At 39.2% G+C, this 26,671-nt stretch overlaps 1 protein-coding gene across 3 annotated transcripts in view; it reads left to right on the top strand.

Annotated features, from left to right (window-relative positions):
- The window catches only part of NPSR1 (neuropeptide S receptor 1), a 153,203-nt gene that overhangs the window by 26,428 nt on the left and 100,104 nt on the right, over positions 1–26,671 (top strand). For all 3 annotated transcript variants that reach the window (XM_057733069.1, XM_057733067.1, XM_057733068.1), the window contains exon 2: positions 4,404–4,536. In XM_057733069.1, the coding sequence (XP_057589052.1) occupies positions 4,404–4,536 (133 nt within the window). The remainder of the gene's footprint in view (positions 1–4,403; positions 4,537–26,671) is intronic.

The raw sequence follows: 26,671 nt of genomic DNA, 5'->3' as shown, positions 1-26,671 counted from the left end.
CACTTTGTGAAAAGCAAGCCATTTACCCACTTTAGCGCTGCTTTTCTGGAAATGGGGCCTAACCATACTTACCACAGGCGCTTCGTTATGTCGGAAAGGGCAGTATGAAGAGCCATATGTTCTGGAAAAAAACATTGACTTCTAGTTCAAAATTACCCTGGATTCACTTGATTAACTCTCTTCTTCCTAATTCTCATCCAAAAGGCCTTCAGAGTGTAATTTTAGTTGGAAAAAATTCTGTCAGAAGTAGAAAATAGGGAAGGTTGACACCCACCAGCTGGAAAATTGGAAGTTATCTCTGTAAAGTGTAGAGGAGATAAGATGCCTGAGCACAGGGCACCAGACTCATTCCCTCTCCCTCTCCCTCTTCCTCTTCCTCTCTCCCTCTCCCTCTCGCTCTCTCTCTCTCCCCCACTCTCTCTCAGTAAGAGTCACCCTGGAGAATAACAAAGAGGGCCGGGCCCCAGGGAATCCCACCAGGAGAAGGCTCAGTCCACAGTCTGCAGCAGACTCCCAGGAGGAGACTGATGGCCAGCTGCTTACTCCCAGCTAAAGGCACGTGGGAGCTGGGCAGGCCTAGGGATGGTACCAGTGAAGACAAGGGACTCCGTGAGGAGAACAGCCTGTATCCACTGCCTTCCTGACACTCTGCCGTCCCCTGCGGAGTGCTAGGCCTCCTCCTTTGTCTGCCTCCAGACACTTCTCTATCCCCAGTCACCATGGAGAGCTGGATTTCTGATCTGACAAAGAGACATCACAAGCATTCTAACTTTTCTCTTTCTCCTTCATCTGAGGCTGCAGGAGTTCAACAGAGATTGACTTAGTGCTGGACAAGTGTGGAAATAAACTACCCTCCACCACCACGCAAGTGGAGAAAATTTGCTGGATGCGATACAGTGTTTTGTAATTCAAAACAAGAAATTACTTTAAGGCATAGAAATGCTTCTCCAGATGAAAAAGATTTCCTAAGAGAAATAAGAGAAATTCTTAGAAAAATCTCTCATCTGCATTCTCAGCAGGGCTGGAAAGGACTTTGCAGACCCCTACCTGCTACACCACCTGTTCCAGAGGCTCTTTGATCTTTTCTGAACCATGAACACCCCCAGGATGCCATCATCTTCCCCGACAGCAGACTCCATTAGGACCATGTTGGGGACATAGATGCCTCATGTATCCCCTGTATCATCTATCAGCATCATAGTGTCCATGAGACCTTCTGCTAAGAGAGACTTCCAAGACACCTAGTTTCTTATACTGGTCCCCAAGTTGCTCTACAGTTTCAAAAATAATTAAGTCCTCCAAGTTCAAACCACTTATTTATGTCCCACCCAACTACACACCAGCTGCTGAGTGGGGAACATCAGTCTGGTACATCAAGCCTTCCCCTTTTGAATCTGCTCCTGACAGCACAATTGCCCATCGATCTCAAAGGACAGAATTCTCTTACAAAAACTCATTCCCTCACTCCACTCAGAATAACCCTTTTCAAAATAATTAGTTTCCATCAATGCTTTCTCAGTGCTACCCATATCTAGGCTGCTAGAGAAATGAATCATCCAGGAAAATGTGACCCTCTGGTCCGAAAAGGACCAGAGAAAAAGCAGGAAGCCTGGCACTGAGTGAAAATTCTGCCCTCCAGATGGGAGACAACAAAAGCATGCTGGAGGTGAGGTACCTGCCACCCATGCTCTTCAAAGCAGCAGAGGTCATCCCCCCGTGGTCCTCCTACTGCAGTTGTGTACCCACCCTTTCCCCTGGCACCACCACAAGACCCGTCCTCCCTAAATTCCATCATTCTGCAGCTCCAAGGCCCTGACCTCCACCACAGCCTCAGGACCCATCTGCAAATGTGAGATGGAGAACTTTAGTATTAGCTTGATATTTATGTACTATGGATGCGTGTGTGTGTGTGTGTGTGTGTGTGTGTGTGCGCGCGCGCGTGCGTGCACTTCTGAAGCCATTTTCAAAGGATAAGAAGGATATACAATATAATCGAAAGGATATTTACCTTCTGGGAGAGGGGAATTGATCAAGATGGGAAGTAGTGGACAAAGCGGATTTGAGCTTTATCTGAATTATCATAGTTTTTAAAGAAGAATTTATTTGTCTGTTATTGTATAATTTAAAATTAATTTAGTATAAGAAAAAGTGCTGTCGTGATGCCTCAGATCCTCAGGCAGTGTGTCAGTCAGGGTTCTCCACAGAGAACAGAACCAGTATGAAGATAGATATAATGTTTTTAGATTAGATTAGATTAGATTAGATTAGATTAGATTAGATTAGATTAGATTGGAGAGAGAGAGAGACATTTTAAGGAATTTGTTCATGTGATTGTGGGGACTGGCAAATCTGAAATCCTTAAAGGAGGTCACAGGCTGGAAACTCAGGCTTGATTTCTATGTTCCACAAGAATTTTTTTTTTTTAATATTTTTTATTTATTTATTATTTTTTGGGGGGTACACCAAGTTCAATCATCTGTTTTTATACACATATCCCCATATTCCCTCCCTCCCTCGAGTCCCCCCCCACCCTCCCTCGAGTCCCCCCCACCCTCCCCGTCCCAGTCCTCTAAGGCATCTTCCATCCTCGAGTTGGACTCCCTTTGTTATACAACAACTTCCCACTGGCTATCTATTTTACAGTTGGTAGTATATATATGTCTGTGCTACTCTCTCGCTTCGTCTCAGTTTCCCCTTCACCCCCCCGCCCCCTCCCATACCTCGAGTTCTCCAGTCCATTCTCTGCATCTGCAACCTTATTCTTGTCCTGTCACTGAGTTCATCAGTATCATTTTTAGATTCGTATATGTGAGTTAGCATACAATATTTGTCTTTCTCTTTCTGACTTACTTCACTCTGTATGACAGACTCTAGGTTTTTCCACCTCATTACATATAGCTCCATCTCATTCCTTTTTATAACTGAGTAATATTCCATTGTATATATATGCCACATCTTCTCTATCCATTCATTTGTTGATGGGCATTTTGGTTGCTTCCATGTCCTGGCTATTGTAAATAGTGCTGCAATAAACATGGTACATGTTTCTTTTGGGATTATGGTTTTCTTTGGGTGTATGCCCAGTAGTGGGATTACTGGATCATACGGTAGTTCTGTTCCACAAGAATTCTTGAAGAAGCATTCCTTCTTCTCTGGGAAACCTTGGCTTTTGCTCTTAAGGCTTTCAACTCATTGGAGGAAGTCCCCCCATATGGAGGGTAATCTGCTTTATTTAAAGTTGAGTAATTGCAGATGTTAATCACAACTATAAAAATACCTTCACCACAACCACCTTACACTAGGGTTTGACCAAACAGCTGGGTCCTCTAGCTTGGCCAGGTTGACACATACAATTTTACCATCACAAGGGATTTCTTCAGGCTTTTCTTATCGTCTTCTCCAAACAGAAGAAGCACTTCGCGTCCCAGTTTTAGATGTGTGCATTCTTACCAGGATTCCACCCGGACCTTTTGGGCTAAAGACTCTTGGCTTCTGATCTCAGACTTGCCTCTGGGTCCCCTTGGTTCCCTGTTGCTCACCCACAGCCCAGCCCACCCCATCCCTGGGTCCAGCCCATCCCATGGCCCGGGGCCTCTGCTTTTCTGGGCTTTGGACTTCAGGTAGATGGAAAGCTCCCTCTTTTTTTTTTTATGAAGAACTTGACATTTTAAAGGCATAGCATAGCATTCCTGCTTCTTTTCATCTTTACTAATCATACATTATTCAGTGGAAATTTAATATTACTATATTATACAACTCTGTCAAAAGAAAAATAGTAAGATAACCCATAATCACAGTACCCTAAAATAACCACTCTTAACATTTTAGTATACTTCAGTCTTTTTCCCTATGTATAATTTTGCAGAGTTGTAATCATACCCAACATACAATTTTATTATGTTTTTCCATTTACCACTTTATTATAAGCATTCTTAATGTTGCCACATAATCTTCATGCCTGTCATTATTAATAGCTACATAATAGTTCACTGATTTGAAGTGCTTCATTTACTTAACTATCCTGTTTTCTTTAAACAATTTCCAATTTCTTCTTACAATAAACATGCACATCTCTGTGATTGTAGTGTTCTTTTTCACACCTGGAATTCTTTCGCATAGGCTTAAAATTACTTGGCCAAAGAATGCTGTGTATATGTTTTTGTCTCTTGACATACATTTCCAAATGGATCTTTTTAAGATCTATTTTTAAGCTGCATCAACTTACACTACTGCCAGTGTAAATAAGGACCATTGTGTCTTTGCTCTTTTGAGAGTAAACCTTTGACGGGTGGGGATAAGAGATCAGGAGGGAGACATTTCAACACCAAAGCCTGAGCCTTGCATTCTGTAAAGTACACTGGTCCTCACTCTACACCTGTTTTGTGTTGCTTTGTTTCTCACAGACTGAGCAGTTGATAACTTTGTGGGTCCTCTTTGTTTTCACCATTGTTGGAAATGCCATCGTGCTGTTCTCTACATGGAGGAGGAAGAGGAAGTCAAGAATGACCTTTTTCGTGACTCAGCTGGCCATCACAGGTACATAACTGCATTGTGTGCAGAATGCTGATGGGTCCTCACTTTCAATTATTTTACCAACAGAATTGGTGTATTATCAGTCCAAAATGCAACCGCAAATTTGGGAGTAATTTTTATAGGGATATAAAACTCAAATTTGAATTTTTCTTCCAGCAAATTTAACATATTTAAATATTTATAAGGTTCAATTATAAAAATAACTCTCTATAAAACAAACTTGAAAATATCATTATCAGTGCTACCAAAGGGTTCTATAGGGTTCTACTTTCCTTATACACGGCAGCCTCCATGATTCACTAAGGTGATATTACCATATCATACCATCTTATGAGCTTAAAGAATATATCTCAGAAAATGGACCAGAATTATCTCTATTCAGTAATAAATGTGAAGTCTCAAGGACTTTGCAGATTTAAGTATATAGGCATTGCTTTTGAAATGTAAGTGACATGTAACACCACTGCCGGGCATAATATAAGGATCACATCCTAGATCGAGATGTTTAAATATGGATTTGAGAATTGGCTCTACAATGGAAGAGTGAACACATCACACCTAGAAAGGGGATGATGAAATATTCTCAAGTTTAAAAATGATCTATGAAAGAAAGATCCCCACATGGATGGGTAGAGCCCAAATTGGTAGGGCTCATGTTCAGAAGGAAAACATAACCAAGGAGAGAGTTTTATTCCATAGGCCAGAGAAGAGAGTGGGCAGATGGGATTCCCGGAAAGTTCAGTCTAAGACAGCCTTGGAGTCCTGAGCTCTAGGAACAAGATGGTTGTCATATGTGTTTAATTTGAATCTGACTGTAGAGCAAACGTAAAAAAAAATGTGTAAGTGTTAAGTGCTAACAAGGAGCAATGGTAGATGACTGTTAGGTCTGTTAGGTACATTTCAACCTGTGCTGTGCTCTCAGTTGCAGTAATGGCAGTGGAGAGTTCTTGGGAATTTAGTCTTAAGCCCCAATATATGAAACATATGACACTGTAACTTACAAGAGAACCTTAGCCATACCTTGCTGACAGCTTGAAATTCCCCTCTACTTCTCTAACAAAATGTAGGAGGCCCATCTGCTTGGTGTGGGGCACAGTGCCCAAGGTGAAAAACAAGGGCACTATTGAGAAATATAGAGATGGAAGAGGAGCCTGAGTAACAAAAGTGGGACTTGTAATGGAGGAAAGCGCCTTCAATCTTTCCTATAAAGAGAAGCCCCATTTTTCACTCCTATGATTGTAGGAGTAAAGGGTAATTAGGATTATCTAGTGAATGTGAAATTCTTAGATGAGGGTATAATAACTCACTTTCACCATATTTTTTCAATTACAGTGTTGTAACCCACATCCTACAAAACTATGTGTTCTTTTAGAGTATAAGAATTTAGAGGTGGTAAGGATATCAGCTTGGAATTTAAAGTGTTGTCAAAAATAATAATAAATGAACAATTGAAATTTCACCATCTATTGTCAAAAAGAAGAGTTGTGTGTTCTAGTCAAACCCATAGTCTGCTGCGTTCACCTGGGCTTAATTTCCCATGAATGTTCTAGACAGCCTGTTTTTTATTTGTTAATCCCCTCTGGCAAAACTCAAGGGGTCAGATCAAGAGCATTTCAAGTGAAGAATTCCTGGAGAGAGAAGCTTTGCCTAGGGACTGAGATTAGGCTCACTTCTTATTTAAGATGTTAAAAATTTCCTCCATACACATTTCACTATGATCTCAGATCCTGTAGTAAGAGATTTGAGAATACATATCTGAGTCTTCAGTGTGTATAAAAAGGTTCTCCAGTACCAGCTGAAGGGTCCTATTCTTTCAGATTTACATAAATTGGATTTGAGTCTCCCATCCTATGCTAATGGCCTCCCCAAGATTTCTTCAAATTTTCTGGACTTTACATTTTAACTTATCGCTTCTGGTTCTTACTTGCCGACTCTGCTGACCTCCTGCTCTCTTTTATAGGCATCTCACCTTCCCTAGTTAGTCTTTTTTTTTTTTTAAAGCTATACTGACCCTAACAAGCCACTCAGCTCCCTTTTCTTTTATTTTCTTTAAAATCATCCACAGAAATATAACTCTCTTTGTTTAAAAGACTTTGCCAAATGTTTCTGGCAACAGAGGGAGATTGCATTATAGCAAAGCAAATATATTAAAATTGAATATAATACATCTTTAAAACTTTCAGCTACAACCAGTTGTGTCTTTGACTCTCCAATGTTGTTTTATAGGATGACCAAATTTTTTCATGTAAACATATTCTTGGATCATCAGATTCAACTGACATCAATGGCAACATACATGTTTGGAAAATTAAATTCAGAGACATTATGCCTGGCTCTTCTGATAGAGAAAAATAAGCACTAACAGTTATTATTGGGTAAGGCAATATTAATGGCCTTCATTAAATAATATTTTCCATCATGACTCACCTCCTAAGAACAGCCTCCTACTTACAGGCCAGTATCCTTGAGAGATTCTTAGAGGAATATTTGATTTCCATTTAGTGGGTGAATCAGTTGGAATTAGATTCGGCTGCACATCTATAAAATCCAGATAATGGTGGCTTAAGTTTACAAGGATTTATTTTCATCTTATGTAAAGAATTCTGGAAGTACACTGTCCAGGGCTCTTATTGTATTTCCTTATCACTGGGGACTCAGGCTCCTGTATGTTTCTACTCTATTAAAGGACTTTCATCCTCAAGGTCAGCTCATGGTATGGATGGCTCTTGGTTCAAGATGGCTGCTAGAACTCCTGCCATCATCCCCAGATCTAGTCAACAGAAAGGAAGAGAGGAGGAAGGATAAGAGAGGCTCATGCCAGCTATGTGTCCTCTTAACTAACGTTCCTAGAACTCCTACCCATTAATTTTTGCTAGCATTTCATTTGACATCTCTAACTGAAGAAAAGCTGGTGAATATTTTTGTTTGTTTGTTTTTAACCCGTTGGCCAGAATAAAATCAACTTTCTTTTCCTAAGGAAGAATGAGAGAACAGAGGTAAGTAGCAGTCTCTGGCATAGCTTGCCTTCCGAACTTCAGTTTCCATCAAGAACTGAGAAGTTTAGACAATGAATCTCTGTTTGACTACCCATTTCCCTGCTTTGAAGATGTGTCCTCCAGAGTGCCATGCTTTCTTCTTCAGACCTCATGTCTTGGCAGGCCAGCACTTTGCACACTTTTCAAACACTGCAGTGACCCATTAGATGACTGTCCCATTAAGTAAACCCCTATTGTTGACTGTTTACATACCCACCCACCCCCAATTTTTGGCTATTATCAGCAATTCTGCAATGAATATTCTCACAATTAAATCTTGTGAGCATTCTTTATTATTTATTTAAGAAAATTTATAGACATGAACTTACTGCAAAAAAGGAAGACACTTTTGTGACTTTCAAACTGGCTAATGTCCTTTTAGGTCACCCAGGATTAAAAAATGATGAAAAATGTCATGGGACAAATGCTCTAGAAGCCACCAACATAGATCCACACTGAGTCTTGTTTGAAAAGGACCCTGAAAACAAAAGCCCTATTGGCTTGCAATAGTTATAGAATCACGACCAGTTCCTTGAGGGCATGGATTCTCTTTGTTCACCTGTAAATGTTCAGTCTGTACCTACTCAAGTCTAATTTGCTTATTTTAAAAAGGAGTATTTTCTTCCACCCTAACTAGTGTATCAGAGAAGAAGCCATACCGAATTTGTCTTTTTTCCCCCACGGTAACTATAGCAGCACTCATGTATTTGTGAAAACAAAGAACGCATCATTTACCAGACATTTGAATGGAAGAATTGTTTTAATTCTGCATCTATATTTTAATTCACTTCCCTCTTCTCCAGATTTCTGAGCCCTTCCAAAAAATCTTACCTAATTCTTCTCTATATCTTCCATTAGGAATTTTGACTATAGGATTAGTCTTGAGAATGGAAGGAAACCAGCAGATCTTTAAGCTGCTATTTTGGCATATTCTGCCATTTTTAGCACTTCCATTTTAACAATTTTCTGGATGAATTTAATGACTGTTTATATTTTATGAGCTAAAGTGCCAATTAAAATTTATTAGTCATTTATCATCTTCAGGACTGACTTGTCTGTTTTATTCAAATGCCATAAAGAAGGGGAGCTAATGAGAGTAACTCCCACTGAGTGTTCAACCAAGGAAAGACAGAAAACATATTTTTTGGCACATATTCAAATAACATTCTTCTTCCAATAGGACCAAATCTTCTCACAGTGGTGGAAATCAGCTTTGCATCAAAGCATTTTCTGGAGAGCAATTTACTAATAAACTAAGGAATGCACCACCCTCAAAGCCTGCCTGTTAATTATCTGACAGCAGAGAAAACTGAGAGGTTCAGCAAAGGAGGTGAGACCAGGAAGACTGAGGTATTCAAGGCCATACAAGGAGTTCACTACCACCTCCAATGCTAATTTCACTACTTTTCCCCTGGGTTTTTGAGTTGCATACTCAGTTCATCTATTTACTTTAATTCTGCTCATTGATTTTTTTATATTTTTTTATCTTTATTGAGATAAAGTTGACATAGACTATGTATAAGCTTAACATGTACAAAGTAATGATATGCTATATGTACCTATTGCAATAAGTTCAGTTAGCATCCATCACTTCACACACTGTGTTTTGGGGGGCGAGGAGTATGTTAAGGACTTTTAAAATCTACTCTCTAAGCAACCTTCAAATATATGGTGCAGTATTGTTAACGACGGTCACCATGTGTATATTATATGCCCAGAACTTATTCTTCTTATAACTAGAAATTTGTTCCCTTTGATCATCTTAGCCCATTTCTCCCAATTCCTACCTCTGGCAACCACCAATCTGTCCTCTGTTTCTGTGAGTTCTTTTATCAGATTCCACATATAGCATTTGTCTTTCTCTGACACTTCACTTAGCATAATGCCCTCAAGTTTCAATTCTCTTGTCACAAATGAGAGGAGCTCCTTCTTTTTATGAATAATATTCCATTGTGTATATATACCATGTATTTATCTGTTCATCCGTTGATGAAAACTTAGGTTGTTTCCATGTTTTGGTTATTGTATATAATGCTGCCTTAAACATGGAGGTGCAGATATTTTGAAGATAGAGATTTTATTTCCTTCAGATATATATACACAGGAGTGAAATTGCTGGATCATAAGGGAGTTTTTAATTTTTTGAGAAAACTCCATACTATTTTCCATAGTGGCTGCACCAATTTACATTCCCACCAAAAATGTGCAAAACTTCCCTTTTCTCCCTTTTCTCCACATCCTCACCAACACTTACCTCCTGTCTGTTTGATAATAGCCATTCTAACATATGTGGTGATAACTCTCTGTGGTTTTGATTTGCATTTTCCTGACAATTAGTGATGTTGAGTGTCTTTTCTTGTATGTGTTGGCCATTTGAATATTTTCTTTGGAAAAATGTCATTTATGTCCTATGCCCATAATTTAAACGGATTATTTCTATTTTGGCTATTGAGTTGTATGAGTTTCTTATATATTTTGGATATTAACCACTTAGATATATTGTTTGCAAATATTTTCTTCCATTCCATATGTTGCCTTTTCATTTTGTTGATCATTTCTTTTGTTATGCTTAAGCTTTTTAGTTTGACATATTCCTGCTTGTTTATTTTTGCTTTTGTTATCTATGCTTTGGGTGTCATATCCATAAAATCATTGCCAAGAACAAAATCAAGGAGACTTTTCCCTATGTATTCTTCTAGGAGTTTGATGGCTTCAAGGACTTACATTTTTCTTTAATCCATTTCAAATTAATCTTTGTAAGCAGTGTAAGATAGGGGTCCAGTTTCATTCTTTTGCATGTGAATATCCAGTTTTCCCAGCACCACTTATTGAAGAGATTATCTTTTACCCATTGAGTATTCTTGGCTCCCTTGTGAAATATTAGTTGACTGTATATGCATGGGTTTATTTCTGGCCTCTCAGTTCTGTTTCATTGGTCTGTGTGTCTATATTCATGCCAGTACAATACTGTTTTGATTATTATAGTTTTGTAGTATTGTTTGAAATTAGAACGTGTAAGGCCTCCAGCTTTGTTCTTCTTTCTTGGAATTTCTTTGGGTTTTTGAGGTCTTTTGTGGTTTGATATGAATTTTAGGATTTTTTTCTATTTCTGTGAAAAAAAATGCCATTGGAATCTTGATAGGGAGTGTATTGAATCTATAGATTGTTTTGGGTAACATGGACATTTTAACAATATTATATCTTCCAATCCATGAACAGGGGGTATCTTTCCATTTATTTGTGTCTTCTTCAATTTCTTTAATCAAAATCTTACAGTTTTCTGTGTGCAGATCTTTCAGCTCCTTCATTAAATTTATTCATAAATATTTTATTGTTTTGGATGTTATTGAAAATGGGGTTGTTTCCTTTATTTCTTTTTCAGATAATTGTTAGTGCATAGAAATGCAACTGACTTTTGTATGTTGATTTTATATCTTGCAACCCAAATCAGACAAAAATACCAACTAAGCTCCCTAGCCAAATGGGGTCACCATCTGTGATCCTTGTTCTGGTGCATGTGTGAAGAGAAATGTCATCTGCCAAGATCTGAGCACTGGTTGCTGTTAACTCCACCCTTCTTCTCTGCTTGTTTCTGATCCACTGTGGGCAAACCCTGCAGATTTCCCCACTGATTCTTGTGAGTTGAGACTATAGTGGGCATCCTGGGAGGCATCCTGCAACACTGGGGGAACTGGCTGCTCACTTTGGGATATTTTTTCAGCACTGGATAAATTGTAGGCCCAGTAGGGACCTCTCAGTGTGGGCTTGTGCCTGCCTGGGGGAGGGGTGATGCTCTCAGAGTGTAGTTCTTCCAATTACCCTTCTAACGTGGTCCTTCTTGGTCTCTGTGGTCCAGGAGGTTGTTTCACCTCACCTCTGTTCTAGCATTTTTACAATCATATCTTGTCTTTTCAATAGACACTTGCTAGTTTGTCTTCTTGTGAAGGGGACTGAAGTCGGGAAAGACATGTTGCCATCTTGATGACATTACTTGTAATTCTTCCTTATCATAATGAAAATGCTTAAGACTATGGATTTTTTTTCTGAATTCATAAATATTATGAGATAATTCTTATTTTTTTTATTTTCCAAATATTTTAGTGTTGAATTTTTAATTTCCTCTTTCACTGCTAAATAACTATTTAGTAGTTTTGGGTTATTTTTATCTTTAATTACCAAGTGACTTTATTTTTCTTTAACATTTTGTAATTCATATTTAATTTTATTGCCTTGCAGTCAGAGAATATTTTTAGAAGGATTCCTGCTCTTTGGAATTTTCTGAGTATCTTTGAGATATAACATGTAATTATTTATTTTGAAAAATATTTAACATATACTAAATATTAGGACATGATAATCAAAGTTGTAGAAGTTAAAACAAAAGATCACCTAAATGGAAAAAAGCAATCATTTATTTAGAGCTTACTATATAGGAAGGAAGTCAGTCACTATCATTTGTGTTTGTAGGGCTCAAAAGTCGGCAGAGGAGTAGGAAAGCTTTGTAATGAAAAAAAAAAAAAAAAAAAAAAAAGACTTCAGGTGTGCCCTGATTGGAGACTGTTGGCATGGAAAGCAGTAGGCAGGCTAACCAGAAGCAAGGCATCCTATGTGATTAGTTAGCATTGCATATTTGGCTTTCTCTGGTTAGTCCTAAATTGGAAGCGGAGTCAGTTATTAATTAGGGAAGCTGTCAGTTATTAATCAAGTGCTGGCTATTTGGGGCACAGCAAGACAGCAGTTATTGTTTGGCTTTCTGGACAGGCTGCTACAAATAGTAGGTTGGCTTCCTGAGCAGATTACTTCAGGTTGTGGCTCTGAGTTCCATTTTTATGTACAGTCTGGTCATTGTCTATATGTATGAGGGTGAGTCAAAAATTATCCACTCTCTGGTTATATTAAAACTTCTATAAATTCTACAGCCAGAGTGCAGATAATTTTTGACTCATACTCATATATTCAGTCTATCAACGTATTCTTTGTACTCATCTTTCTGAATTTGCTCTTATTAATTACTGTCTTCAATTTTTCTCTATTTCCATATATGTACTTCTTGCCTATTTGATATGTCATGAGTGAATAAAAGTGCTGTTAAAAAGTTTCACACTTTCTCTCATTTTCCCCCAATATTTTTTATCAATATTTATTTTATAAATTTTAACATTTTGTTATTTGGCTCCTAAAGGCTCCTGACTAATATATCTTTAATATATGTTCGAATGCTTAATGTTATAAACACACACACACACACACACAATCCTCCTAGTTTCATTTATTAGCTTGCCTAAATTTTATTTATGCGATATTAATATTAAATGCATCTATTTAATTTTCATTGCATTTGTTTGCCAAGCACTGGACTAAGCATTTTAATAAAATCTCATTTAAAAAATATATTTATCACATTTGTCTTCTGCTTTGTGACTATGCTTGCAATAATTATTAACAAGTATTTCTATATTTGAATGTTTCAATGATCGCCAATAGTTGGCTTCCCCATTCTTGGTTCCTTTATTTTGATAGGGCTTCCAATTTTCTGGAGTACTTTGAGTGGAGTACTTTGAGTGCTAATTTTTTTCCCCTTTCAGGATTGGTGCCTGGATAGGATTCTCAAGTACCTGGCATTAATGAAAGAAACTTTCTCTTGCCTCCACAACAATGAAAATATTGATGGGGAAATCTTGAATTCACAACTCAAGTTGCCATAGATGTTGCTCCATTGATTCCTGGCATTTCACGTTATAGAGAAGTCTAAAGTCAGCCTGAAATTTCTTCCTTTATACCTTACCAGATTTTTTCTTTTGTTTCTAGATTTTTTCTTTTCTTTTTTTGGCACGCCACACCTCATGCAGGATCTTAGTTCCCCGACAAATGATCAAACCGGCACCCGCTGCAATGGAAGTCTTTTTTTTTTTTTTTTTTTTTACATCTTTATTGGAATATAATTGCTTTACAATGTTGTGTTACTTTCTGCTGTACAAGAAAGTGAATAAGCTGTATGTATACATATATCCCCATACCCCCTCCCTCTTGAGTCTCCCTCCCACCCTCCCCCTCCCACTCCCCTAAGTCATCACAAAGAATGAAGCTGATCTCCCTGTGCTGTGCAGCAGCTTCCCAGAGTCTTAACCACTGGACCACCAGGAAAGTCCCCTAGATTTTTTTTCTTTTAAGGATTCCTATTTTTACCTGGTTATATCTATTTATTGATCTGTTATATCAGTTCTGCTTTTTGCTAAGTAAGCTCTTTGATCTGCAGACTAAAGTGATTTATCTCATTTTATTTATGTCTGGATATTGATTATCTTCCATTTGTTTTTACCTTATGTTCAGGAACACTAACTATTCATATGTTAGTAACTATGGTCCTCTCTCACCATCTAGATATCTTGGTAGTATTCGTCTATCAAAATTTTTTCTAATTATTGATTTGATTTTGATTAGCAGTGCTAACTCTACTTTTAATATTTCTAAAGTGTCTTAAATTTGCTTTCCTATAAGTAGTTTCAAAACATTCATTCTTTATATTATCCACTACCTTTTAATCGCTGTCAACTTCTCAGTATTTCTCTTTTTATAACTTATGTAATGTCTTATTATCTCATGTTTCACCTTTTATGCCATAATGTCAAAGTTTTTCTAAAATGTAAAAAGAACACAAAACACACTGCTTGAGATTTAAGTATGTTTTCTGAACTAAAAGGGTTTTTTTTAAGGATTTCTTTTTCTGACATTTGTGTGTTCTTTTCTACTTATTATTACAAAATTTCCCTACCATATGACTCAGTCATTCCACTAAAAGTTGCTTGATTGGCTAACATCTGAATAAATGTGCATGTCTTTCACTTAGATTACTCGTGCAGTGGCTACACAATACCGTCATTGTTTCCTACTCTGAGAAGAAATGGTCTGTGTTTGTAAAGAAAATCAGTTTCTCTTGAGCAGGAAAAGAAGGTATTGTCCTATCACTATGGGAATAATTTAACTAAAAGGAATGAACTCTTATCCCAGGAAAGCTTTTCCTTCTTTAGAGAAATTGGGTTTCTTTTTTGTTTCCTGGCTTTGCTCCACCATTAGCACACTGTGTGACCTGGGAAGGGCACTTAACCTAACTAAAGCTTCATTTTTCTCACCTCTAAAATGAAAGAGTTATCTGGATGATCTTTTTTTTTTTTTAAGAACTTTTATTGAGATACAATTAACATACAATAAACTGCATATATTTAAAGTGTGCAATTTGGTATTTTTTTTTTCTTATTAGTAACGTATATACGGCAATCCCAGTTTCCCAATTCATCCCACCCCAACTTCCCCTACTTATCCCACTAGGTGTCCGTATATTTATTCTCTACATCTGTGTCTCTATTTCTGCCTTACAAACTGGTTACAGTTTTACTTCTTTTCCAATTTGGTTTCCTTTTATTTCTTTTTCTTCTCTGGTTACTGTGGCAAGGACTTCCAAAACTATGTTGAATAGTAGTGGAGAGAGTGGACATCCTTGTCTTATTCATGATCTTAGAGGGAATGCTTCCAATTTTTCACCATTGAGAATGATGTTTGCTGTGGGTTTGTCATATGTGGCCTTTACTGTGTTGAGGTAGGTTCCCTCTATGCCCGCCTTCTAGAGAGTTTTTATCATAAATGGGTGTTGAATTTTGTCAAAAGCTTTTTCTGCATCTATTGACATGATCATGTGGTTTTTATCCTTCAATTTGTTAATATGGTGTATCACATTGATTGATTTTTGTATACTGAAGAACCCTTGTATTCCAGGGATAAACCCCACTTGATCATGGTGTATGATCCTTTTAATGTGTTGTTGGGTTCTGTTTGACTAGTATTTTGCTGAGGATTTTTGCATCTAAATTCATCAGTGATATTGGTCTGTAGTTTTCTTTTTTTGTAGTATCTTTTTCTGGTTTTGGTATCTGGGTGATGGTGGCCTCATAGAATGAGTTTGGGAGTGTTCCTCCCTCTGCAATTTTTTCCTAGAGTTTGAGAAGGATGGGGGCTAGCTCTTCTCTAAATGTTTGATAAAATTCACCTGTGAAGCCATCTGGTCCTGGACTTTTGTTTGCTGGAAAATTTTTAATCACAGTTTCAATTTCATTACTTGTGATTGGTCTGTTCATATTTTCTATTTCTTCCTGATTCAGTCTTAGAAGGTTATACATTTCTAATAATTTGTCCATTTCTTCCAGGTGGTCCATTTTATTAGCATATAGGTGCTTGTAGTAGTCATTTATGATGCTTTTCATTTCTGTGGTGTCGGTTGTAACTTTTCCTGTTTCATTTCTAATTTTATTGATTTGAGCCCTCTCCCTCTTTTTCTTGATGAGTCTTGCTAAAGGTTTATCAATTTTTTTTATCTTCTCAAAGAACCAGCTTTTAGTTTTATTGATTTTTGCTATTGTTTTCTTTGTTTCTATTTCACTTATTTCTGTTCTGATTTTTATGATTTCTCTCCTTCTACTAACTTTGGGTTTTGTTTGCTCTTCTTTTTCTAGTTTCTTGAGGTGTAAGGTTAGATTGTTTATTTGGGATTTTTCTTGTTTCTTGAGGTAGGAGAGTATTGTTATAAACTTCCCTCTTAGAACTGCTTTTGCTGCATCCCATACATTTTGGATTGTTGTGTTTTCATTGTCATTTGTCTCTAGGTATTTTTTGATTTTCTCTTTGATTTCTTCAGTGATCTCTTGGTTATTTAGTAGCATATTGTTTAGCCTCCATGTGTTTGTGGTTTTTACAATTTTTTTCCTGTAACTGATTTCTAATCTCACAGCATTGTGGTCTGAAAAGATGCTTGATACAATTTCAATTTTCTTAAATTTACCAAGGCTTGATTCCTTTTTCTTTATTCTTTTCCACACCAGTGATTTTCACCATTCTGTCTTCCAGGTCACTTATTTGCCCTTCTGCCTCAGTTAATCTGCTATTGGTTCCTTCTAGTGTATTTTTCATTTCAGTTATTGTGTTGCATATCTCTGCTTGTTTGTTCTTTAATTCTTCTAGGTCTTTGGTAAACTTTTCTTGCATCTTTTTGATCTTTGCATCCAGTCTTTTTTCAAAGTCCTGGATCATCTTCACCATCATTATTCTGCATTCTTTTTCTGAAAGGGTGCCTATCTCCACTTCATTTAGTTTTTTTTCTGGGGTTTTATCTTGTCCCTTCATCTGGTACAGAGTCCTCTGCCTTTTCAGTTTCTCTATCTTTCTGTGGCTGTGGTCTTCAGTTCCACAGAACGAAATGTTGCTGATGCTGCTTGATACTTCTGTCTGCCCTCTTGTGGAGGAAGCTATCTGAGAGGCTTGTGCTCACTTCTTGATGGGAGGGACTGGTGGTGGGTAGGGCTGAGTGCTGTTTTGGTGGGCAGAGCTCAATAAAACTTTAATCTGCTTGTCTGCCAATGGGTGGAGCTGTGTTTCCAGGTTGTTTGGCCTGAGGCGACCAGGACTGGAGCTTACAGACTCTTTGGCAGGGCTAATGGCAGACTCCAGGAGGGTTCACACCAATGAGCACTTCCCAGAACCCCTGCCACCAGTGTCCTTGTCCCCATGGTGAGCCACAGCTACTTCCCACCTCTGCAGGTGACCCTCCAACACCAGCAGGTAGGTCTGGTTCAGTATCCTATGGGGTCACTGCTCCTTACCCCTGGGTCCTGGTGTGCACACTACTTTTTATGTGCCCTTGAGGAATGGAGTCCCTGTCTCCCCCAGTCCTGTGGAGGTCCTGCAATCAAATCCTGCTGGCCTTCAAAGTCTGATTCTCTGGGGATTCTTCCTCCCATTGCCAGACCCCCAGTTTGGGAAGCCTGACGTGGGGCTCAGAATCCTCACTCTAGTGGGTGGGCTTCTGTGGTATAACTGTCTCCAGTTTGTGAGTCACCCACCCAATGGTTATAGGATTTGATTTTATCACTATTGCACCCATCCTACCATATCAATGCAGCTTCTCCTTTGTCTCTGGATGTGGGTGTCATTTTTGGTGAGTTCCAGTGTCTTTCTGTTGATGATTGTTCAGCAGTTAGTTGTAATTCTAGTGCTCTTGCAAGAGAGAGTGAGTGCACGTCCTCCTACTCCACCATCTTGAACTGTCTCTCTTGGATGATCTTAAGAGACCAGAAGTGATCTGGGTCTAGCAGTCCTGTGCTTCTAATTAGAAATTCCCAGTTGTAGAAATTGAGGGGAATTTTTACTTCTTCAGATGTCTGCTAATTAAACAACTTTTGTTATTTATGAATGAGTACAGGTCACCTTTATGAATTAGCTCTATGGCTTAATAATGGTAATATCTGTCTCTGGTCTACATAGAAGGACAGTGTACAGTGGAATGCAGTAATAATAATAAGATTGACTCACTCCTCCGTTGCTTGCTACCTACTAGGCTTCCCAGATCAACACACTATACTTTCTTTTGTGGCTTATTCATTCATTCCTTTCTCTAGTCATTCTACAAATATTATTAAGCACTTACTATGATGAGACTTAGTTCTAGGTAATAACAACACAGTGATGTATTTAGTTATAAGTTACAGTTGAAACAATAAAGCAAAAAAGGGGACAATTTTGCTTTTGTCATGTGAAGTTCAGTGACAGAATAAGCCTTGAGCTTGATTTGCTTAGCAATTCAGGAATGCCAACAAGCATGCTGTCTCTGACATGGTAAAAGGCATCACCCTCAGCCTTGTTCCTCATCCTTGTTATAGGATGCTGTATTCATTTGCTAGGGCTGCCATAACAAATACCACAGACAGGGTGGATTTTTTTCTCACAGTTCTGAAGGCTAGAGGTTCAGGATGAAGATGTTGGCAAGTTTGGTTTCTTCTGAGGCCTCTCTTCTTGAATTGGTGACCATCTTCTTTTGTCTTCTGTTGACCTAAAATAAATAGACTGCCAGTTATTTCTCCAGAAAAAAAAAAGGGCGAGGGGGGTCAGGATAAGCAAAGAATTGCCATTTGGGGTGTGCATGTATGGCAAGCCACATGCAAGCCCTCCCACAGGAAGGAGGAGAGAACTCTTTTAAAGAGGGGAAAGGGAAGTTGGGAGGGATACGGGAAACAAAAGATCCGTTGGAGGACTTGAGCTTTCAAAGGATAGTGGCTTTTCATTGGCTGATTTGTGCAGTCTCTCATTGGCTGAGCTCTTGCCAGGCAAGAAGAGGAGGTCTTTCTTCTTCCTGTTGGGCTTGGCTGTCTTCATAGGCTATGAGCGCTCCCCCTTCTGACTTTCTGGCTCTATTTTTTTTTATAAATTTTTTAATTTATTTTATTTATTAATTGGCTGCGTTGGGTCTTCATTGCTGCACACGGGCTTTCTCTAGTTGCTGCGAGCGGGGGCTACTCTTCATTGTGATGCGCGGGGCTCCTCATTGTAGTGGCTTCTCTTGTTGTGGAGCATGGGCCCTAGGTGCATGGGCTTCAATAGTTGTGGCACATGGGCTCAGTAGTTGTGGCTCACAGGCTCTAGAGCACAGGCTCAATAGTTGTGGCGCACGGGCTTAGTTGCTCCGTGGCATGTGGAATCTTCCCAGAGCAGGGCTTGAACCCGTGTCCCCTGCATTGGCAGGTGGATTCTTTGCCACTGCACCACCTAGGAAGTCCTTCCTGGCTCTATTTTAATTGAGATTTCTGTTTAACAATTTTTACACTTCATTCACACGGTCTTTTTTCAGAGCATGTGAATGTCTGTGTCCTAGTCAATCTCCTCTCCTTATAAGGACACTAGTCAGGTGGATTAGGTCCAATCCATATGACTTCATTTTATCTTAATTACCTTTTTAAAGGCCCTATCTCCAAATACTTAGTCTGCAGTACTGATAATTAGGACTTCAACAAATACATTTTGTTGGGGTCGGGGAGGACACAAGTGAACCCACAACAGATGCTTACTAATGATGCCTGGGGAAATTTTGTCCACATGCACGAAGAGAGTCTGTGACTTTTAGAAGCTTTCTTAGAAATGTAGGAAGGCACTCTTCCCAGCAGTGCTTAGCAAACCCCTACATGCACCTCACCAACCTAACATGAGCTATATGCTCATATGTGAACTAATCAGTGTGAACAAGATATGCAATTAATGATGAGCTCAGATTGAAACCAAACGCCCCACTCCTAGGGATTCGGCTTTCCCCAAAGCACACTGGCTGGGATGTGATATTTGAACTAAAAGCTGGGTTCTTACTAAAGAAGAATGGAGATGTTGGAGAGATAACCTCATTACCAATGGTAGAGGGGAAAAGACAGAGTCCCTAATCTTTAGGAGCTTCTATTCAAAGGATGGCGGGGGAAGATTTTTCTCAGGGCTTCGGGACTGGGCAGTTAAAAGCCTGGAATCCAGAGCAGGGCAGAATATATCTCTGCCCGAGAGCTGGGAGCCTTCTGAATATCTTTGAAGATTAAAAACATTAAAACACTGCCTAAGAAAAGTAAAATTTATGAAGTTATAAAGTTAGCCTATTGTGTTCAACTCAGGGGAACTTACATAGATCAAATGAACTGCAATTGTGTTTGTCTCCCTGATATTCAGATAGAAGGGTGAGTGGTGAGCACAAACCTTCAGGATGTTTACAAATATCATCCCTTTCAACCATATACCAGCCTTGTGAGACAAATATTCCCATTTTCCAGATGAGGATAACGAGTCTCAGAGAGGGTAAGTGGCCTGGCAAATTTTTCAAGTGCCTTTTGCCCTCCCCCATAGCCCCTCCACAGTGAGGACGCAAGAATGAGGAACCTAGAGTTGCAGGCAGTCATTTTCCTCTAAAGGGGCCTGAGAGCCACCAAACACCTGTTCAAGGGATCACACTTTGAGGATCCCCAGAGTAGAGTGACCTAGTATACAGACAGGCAATGCAACTCTGTCCTGTGCAACCTTGTCTTGTGCAACCCTGTCCTGTGCAACCCTGTTCTTGGTGCAGCAATTATTGGCTCCATTCTAAATGAACTCTGCCAAAAAATTTTAACATGAAGAATTGTTGCCTGTCCCTAATTTTAATAATTAATGGAAGTTTTACAACTCTCAGTGACTTTTAACTCAGTTTTCTTTGGCTTACTGTTCCTTGGGCAGTAACAGTGTGGTCATTGTTATACAAACAAAGGCCGGACATGATCTATGACCAACTTCTTCCTCCATAGTAATATCATTGCATGCTTCTGAATTCCCCAGCTTTTTGTACAATTGGGTCATTGTCTCAAAATTCGAGCAATCAACACTTGAGTTTAAAATGTGTCCTTGTAGCATACTTTTTTACACTAATCAAATTCCCGATGCTCTGACTTTGGTTGCCAACCGCTTACTTGACACATCTAAAAATGCCCTTCTTCATGCACAGCTTTCCACACCTCAACTGATGCCAGCACATCTTTGCAGTTGCTTAGAACAAACAAGAAGTCATCCTAGACTCCTCTCTTTTTCTCACACCACACATCCAATTCATCAGAAAGTAATCTGTCTTTAAAAATTTCAACCATTTCTTGCCATCTCTATTGCTTCCACTGAGTTCTGAGCTCTCATCATCTCCTACGTAAATTACTTCAATAGCCTCCTAACAGGTCTTCCTGCTTCTATAGTTGCCTCCTTATAGTCTGTGCCAAGGGTGGTAAACTATAGTCCATAAGTCAAACTCTGTCAGCTGCCTGTTTTTGTAAGTAAAGTTTTATTGCAGCACGGATAGGCCCATTTGCCCACATACTGTCTATGGCTACCTATGTGCTAAAATGGCACAGAAATGGGTGGATCTGACAGAGATCATATGGTCCACAAAGCCTAAAATATTTACTATCTGACCCTTTAAAGAGGAGGTTTTCTGGTCTCTGAAATACTCCTGACTTGGCGATCTGAAAGGTCCTTTTGAAATAAAAATCAGATCAGGCGATGCCTCTGCTCGCATCCCTCCTATGACTCCCTGTTTTACCAGGAGTAAAATCCAAAGAGCTTTACAAAGGCCTTTAAGGTTACATGATCTGGCTTTTCCATTACCTCTCTGACTTCTTCTACTGCTCTCTCTCTCATTCACTCTGCTCCAGCCCAAAGGACCCCTTGCTGTTCTTCCAACATGCCAGGCACAATCCTGCCTCAGAATCTTTGCACATGCCATACCTTCAGCTTAGAGAGCTTTTTCCCCAGATGTCTGCATGGCTCACTCTCTCGTGTTCTTCAGACCTTTGCTCAGGTATCAGTTTCTTGTGGGTTTCTAATGAATACAATCCACCAGTCCTAGATCCAAGAATTCCTGAGACTTCCTTCACACTTCTATTTTTCCTTTTTTTTTTTTTTGCATAGCAATTGTTATATTCTACCATACTATAATTTTCATATGCATTGTTTATTATTTATTGTTTGCCTACACTCCTTAAAATATAGGGCAGGGACTTTCATTCTATAAGACCTTAGAAAAGGACCTGGACACAGAGTAGTCATTCAATAAATATTTGTTGAGGGAATGAATGAATAAAGGAAAAATGAATATAAAATATTTATAGGTCCTAAGACTCTGCTAAGCACTTTGAGGGAATACACACACACACACACACACACAAACACACACACACACTCACTCCCCAATATGTGACATGTTCCTTTATCTCAAGAGTTTATTATCACACACAAAGTTGAAGGAATTCAGGAAAAAGCATAATGGAATATAATTAGCACTAAAATGACTAGGATAGCCAAATGTACAGAGTGGATTAGAATAAAAGAGAACAAAGTAGGACAGAGTTGTTTAGGAAGGCTCCTTCGAATACCATGAACTACTCCCAGAAAAGCAGAGAGAATTAAACTGAATTACACAGTGGGTGGCAGGAGGAACTCACCATATTCCATATGAAGGGCACAGCAAAGCCAGGGAAGCAGGCAAGAACAATCTTTACCCCACCTGCTGCTCAGCAAATTATTAGTCAGACCTAGCTCAACAATCCAGTGTTGAAGTTTTGATCTTCCTCCATCAATCATCAATCAATCACTTAATCAATGGGACATTGAGGAGCTTGGTCTAATCCACTTAGAGAGTCAGTGCAGAGAAGGCAAGCTATAGAAGGGAACATGGAGCCTTCTGGAAGACACCTGGCCAGGTAGTGCTGGAAGAGCGCAGGTGAGGGTCATGCCTTTAGTAGAGCTTCTTGGCATCTGCATGTAGGAAATCCTGATGGACATTCACAAAGCCCCAAGCCCTGGACCTGAAATAGAGGGAAAGAAGATTTCCTTTTAATAGTTAAATTTATAAAACCAATCCATGGTGGTAAAAGGCAGAATCTTCTAGATCCACTGAAATAGTTATTTTGCTATAGCTTATTCAGTGATATGCAATCCTCTAAATACACAATATGATAATATATGTAATAATATGTGTCTATACATTAGATATATACATTATATAATATATATCTATAACTTTATGTAATTGTATGTATAATATATATAGAAATATATAATACACAGAGATACAGTTTATAATACATACAGATACATTATATTATATCACGTTATATACACAGGTATATATTATCTGTACACAGGTCTATATATCACATATCATATCATATATATCCATATGGATGTATAGATTTGAAGAGACTGACGATCTGAAATTTTTCAATGAAAGGAAACTATGGAGCTAGGTATCTATTACCAGCCAAGCGAGAGATATACTAACTAAATCAGGTCACTAACGTAGTGTTCTGTCCTTTGAATCAAGGAAACGTCATCAGGCCTCACCATGATTATGTATCCATTCAACTAATCAAAGCTCATGAAGCATCTACCATGTACCAGGCTTATGCTAAGTGCCAGGAATTGAGTGGTGAGCTAAACAGTATGCCAAGCCCTGTGGAGCAGAAGTCTAGTGTGGGTGTAGATATTAAACACACACTGGTCGAGGAGGGTTTGAAGGGGTCTCCAAGACCAGTCACCAATCCTTGCTCTGGTTATATGATCACGAAACCACCTTCTGATGACTACTTAAGTCTCTCAGACAGATTGTTATCTGGAAATTGTGAGGCTTGGGGGAGGTGGCTACAGATTGAAAACATAATTTCTGGACCTGCTGTGCTGAGGACTAAACCACAGACCTGGCAAATTTACCACAGGAAAGTCACTTTGTGAGCCTTGGGGGGACAAGCACACAGAGGCACCTTCCTGCTGGCTACACACCTTGCTTTTAAGAGAAATTTTTTCTTGAGCTTTCTTTCTTTTTCTCATTTACATTTTTCTCACCTCTTCTTCCCCTGTCCCCAAAGTCTTCCCCAAAATAAGCTTGTCTTGACTTACCTTGAGTTCATTTTGCCCGATTGTCTGTTGTTAATTCCGTATCATCACTGCCTCTCTCCAGATTTTGCTTTGCATCACAGGCGAGAAGGCTGCATTTCCCAAAATTGTTTTTCGCATTTGCTTCCAGGTCACTTTCCGCCACTGAGGGGTACAGACATGAAATCTGAGAGATAGCTGAGAAGGGGAAGCCACTTTCTCCTGTGGCAGTTCTGCCAGAACATGAGCAGATGGCAAACATGGGATTATCAGCAGCAACTTCTAAACAAGTTCTTGGAGACTACCTGATTTCCTGGTGCTTCCAAAGAGTCTTGAAATTTGCAGACTCCTGGTGAGCTCCTGCAAAACGCCTGCTTTGATGCCGCAGGCAAACTAAGGACATCTGCAAGTGCTCTTTGACTTTATGAACTCACCCCAAAGCTTCCCTGAGCCCTCTTAAGTCTCATTCCCTGTATCTAAAAGCTTTCCTACATGGAATACCTAGAAAGGCTACTTTCTAACCAAACCTGAGATGTTCAGTAAGTCCTTTCCGTAGGACTATTTCCCACTTATTTTGGACCTCTCCTCAAGATCCTTAAACTAAATATACAATGGCTTCCCTTCAGGGAGAGGAGAGAAAACAGAGGGAGGAAAGAAAGAAATCCACTGTGAATTACCTATTTCTAGATTCCATTATTAGTGACTAATATGCCTTTTGTACTTCCTACATCAGAGCCTCAAAGACTAATCAGAAGCTTGAAAAGAAGTCCTTTAGCCAATAAGAAAAATACCTTTTTATCTGGCCTGATATTGGATAATTGAGACACTCTCCTTGGCCTGCGGGTCTTCCTAGTGGTGTTTTCAGGATATGGCAAACAGGCTTGCTTGGCTAGGGAACAGAGACCCCATTAGGAGTGAGCAGGTTTATAAATGCATGCACTAGAATCACCTCATGGACTCCAAAGCTAGTGGTTCTCAACATCCTGCAGATAATCAACTGTTAGAGCAGTTACAAAAAAGAAAATTATGTCCAGACTCATATCAAAGATTTGATTTAATTGATGTGGGGTCAAACCAAGACATTAGTAGTTTTTCAAAGTTCTCAGATGACTTTAATATGAAGCCAGCACTGAGAAACACTAAGAAGATGCCCATGAAATACCCAGCACAGATCCTGCTCAAGAAATGTTAGCTTTTGTCTTCTGCTCTCACTGTTGGGAAATCTGAGACTTGAGCCCAGGCGTCTTGGAAGAGTGTCCCTTCCATTGCCCCACAGCAGCCCCGAAGCACGGATGAGACCATAGAGCACACTCCGTGGCAAGGGCTGAACATTCCAGGCAATGGAGACTTTGCAAAAGTACTGATGCCTGGTCCTATGCTGACCAATAAAATCAGCACCTATGGGGTGGGACCCACACATCAGTATTATTATTAATTATTCCACAAACATCCGCCACGTGATCTGATCTCTTTCCCCCCATTATACAAGGAGTTCTTTACGCCACCCCAGTTATAGCTGCTGTTTATATTATCTCTCCCACTGCATTGTGAACCACCTGAGGTCAAGGTGGATGTTTTGTTTCATATTATTTTTATACATTCTCTTTCTCTTTCACTCAGAACCCACCAGAGTTCTAACATATTGTATATATTTAAGCAATATTAATTTAATTCATTGTCTGAGGCCACAAATACCCATCTGAAACTCTCCAACTTCTCTATGCTACTTTTTGACGTACATTCCTTGCCATATTTTCTTCTGCTGTTGTTTTGTAATGTCTTTTTTCACACTGTAGCCAAAATGATCTTTTTAAAATTCAACTCCATCACTGAAGTTGGTTGGCGGGTATAATAGCATATAGACAATGATATAATTAGTATGCATGTTCGTTATAATGTTTGGTCTATGTGAGAAGGCACCCATAATTTACAAATGTCTCCAGTGATTAAAAATACACTCAAGGTTAAGAATCACATTCTAGGAGTAGGTTGAGGCCAGACTGCAGAAGCATCCGAGACCCAAGACCAACTCTAGGAGCTGGAGTGTAATAAACGCGGGCACTGGGTCATCACTGAAGACTTTGAGCTGAGGTGCAACTGAACTGGAGATGTGTTTAAGTGTATAAGACAGAATGCAGCATGCGGATATAAGAAGGAGACAATTACTTCTGAGGGTCCTTTATTCATTTCTCAAAGGACTTATGTAATCATCTCAGTTCTGTTTCCAGTTTCCTTCCTTCTGTAATTATTTTTTCCTCTATTCACTTGCCCTGATAGCCTTATACTCATTTGAGCATCTGTCAAAGGGCCACATTTCAGTATATTAATTCTCTTGATGAATGTTAACACCTTGAATTCCCATCTGCTAGTTTTATTAAAATATAAATGGGGGGGAAAAAAACCCTCTACATTATCTAGGAGATTCAAGCGAGCAGCCTGGCTCCATTAGCTGTTGTCTGCTGTGGAGATGGATTCTGAGTGGTCATGATCTTAGGACACAGCTCTTTGGTGGCTGTTAAAAAAAAGACCAGGCTGGGCAGGGAGGATACCTCCCTGATCCGTAACAAGCATCACTGGTTCACACAGCAAATAGAATTTCAATTGTCAGAGTCATCCTAGTGGAACGATAGAATACAATTATGAATTCAATCATCTAGAAACCATTTTTCTGAAAGAATTTGCATCTTTTAAAAGGGTTATTAGCACCCTCATGGTTTTGCTAGCACAATCTTGTGCTGTAGGGGGCAAAAGCCCAAAAACAGTCTAGAGAAACGATAAGGTAATGAGGTTAAAATATCAGATGGAGCAGCCTCCGGAACTCCTCCTTGGTAGCCCACCTTCACCGCCACCTCAAATTAAAACTT

Source organism: Hippopotamus amphibius, chromosome 4, assembly GCF_030028045.1.
Source record: "Hippopotamus amphibius kiboko isolate mHipAmp2 chromosome 4, mHipAmp2.hap2, whole genome shotgun sequence".
NCBI lineage: Eukaryota > Metazoa > Chordata > Mammalia > Artiodactyla > Hippopotamidae > Hippopotamus > Hippopotamus amphibius.
This window is presented reverse-complemented; position numbering and strand designations above follow the sequence as displayed.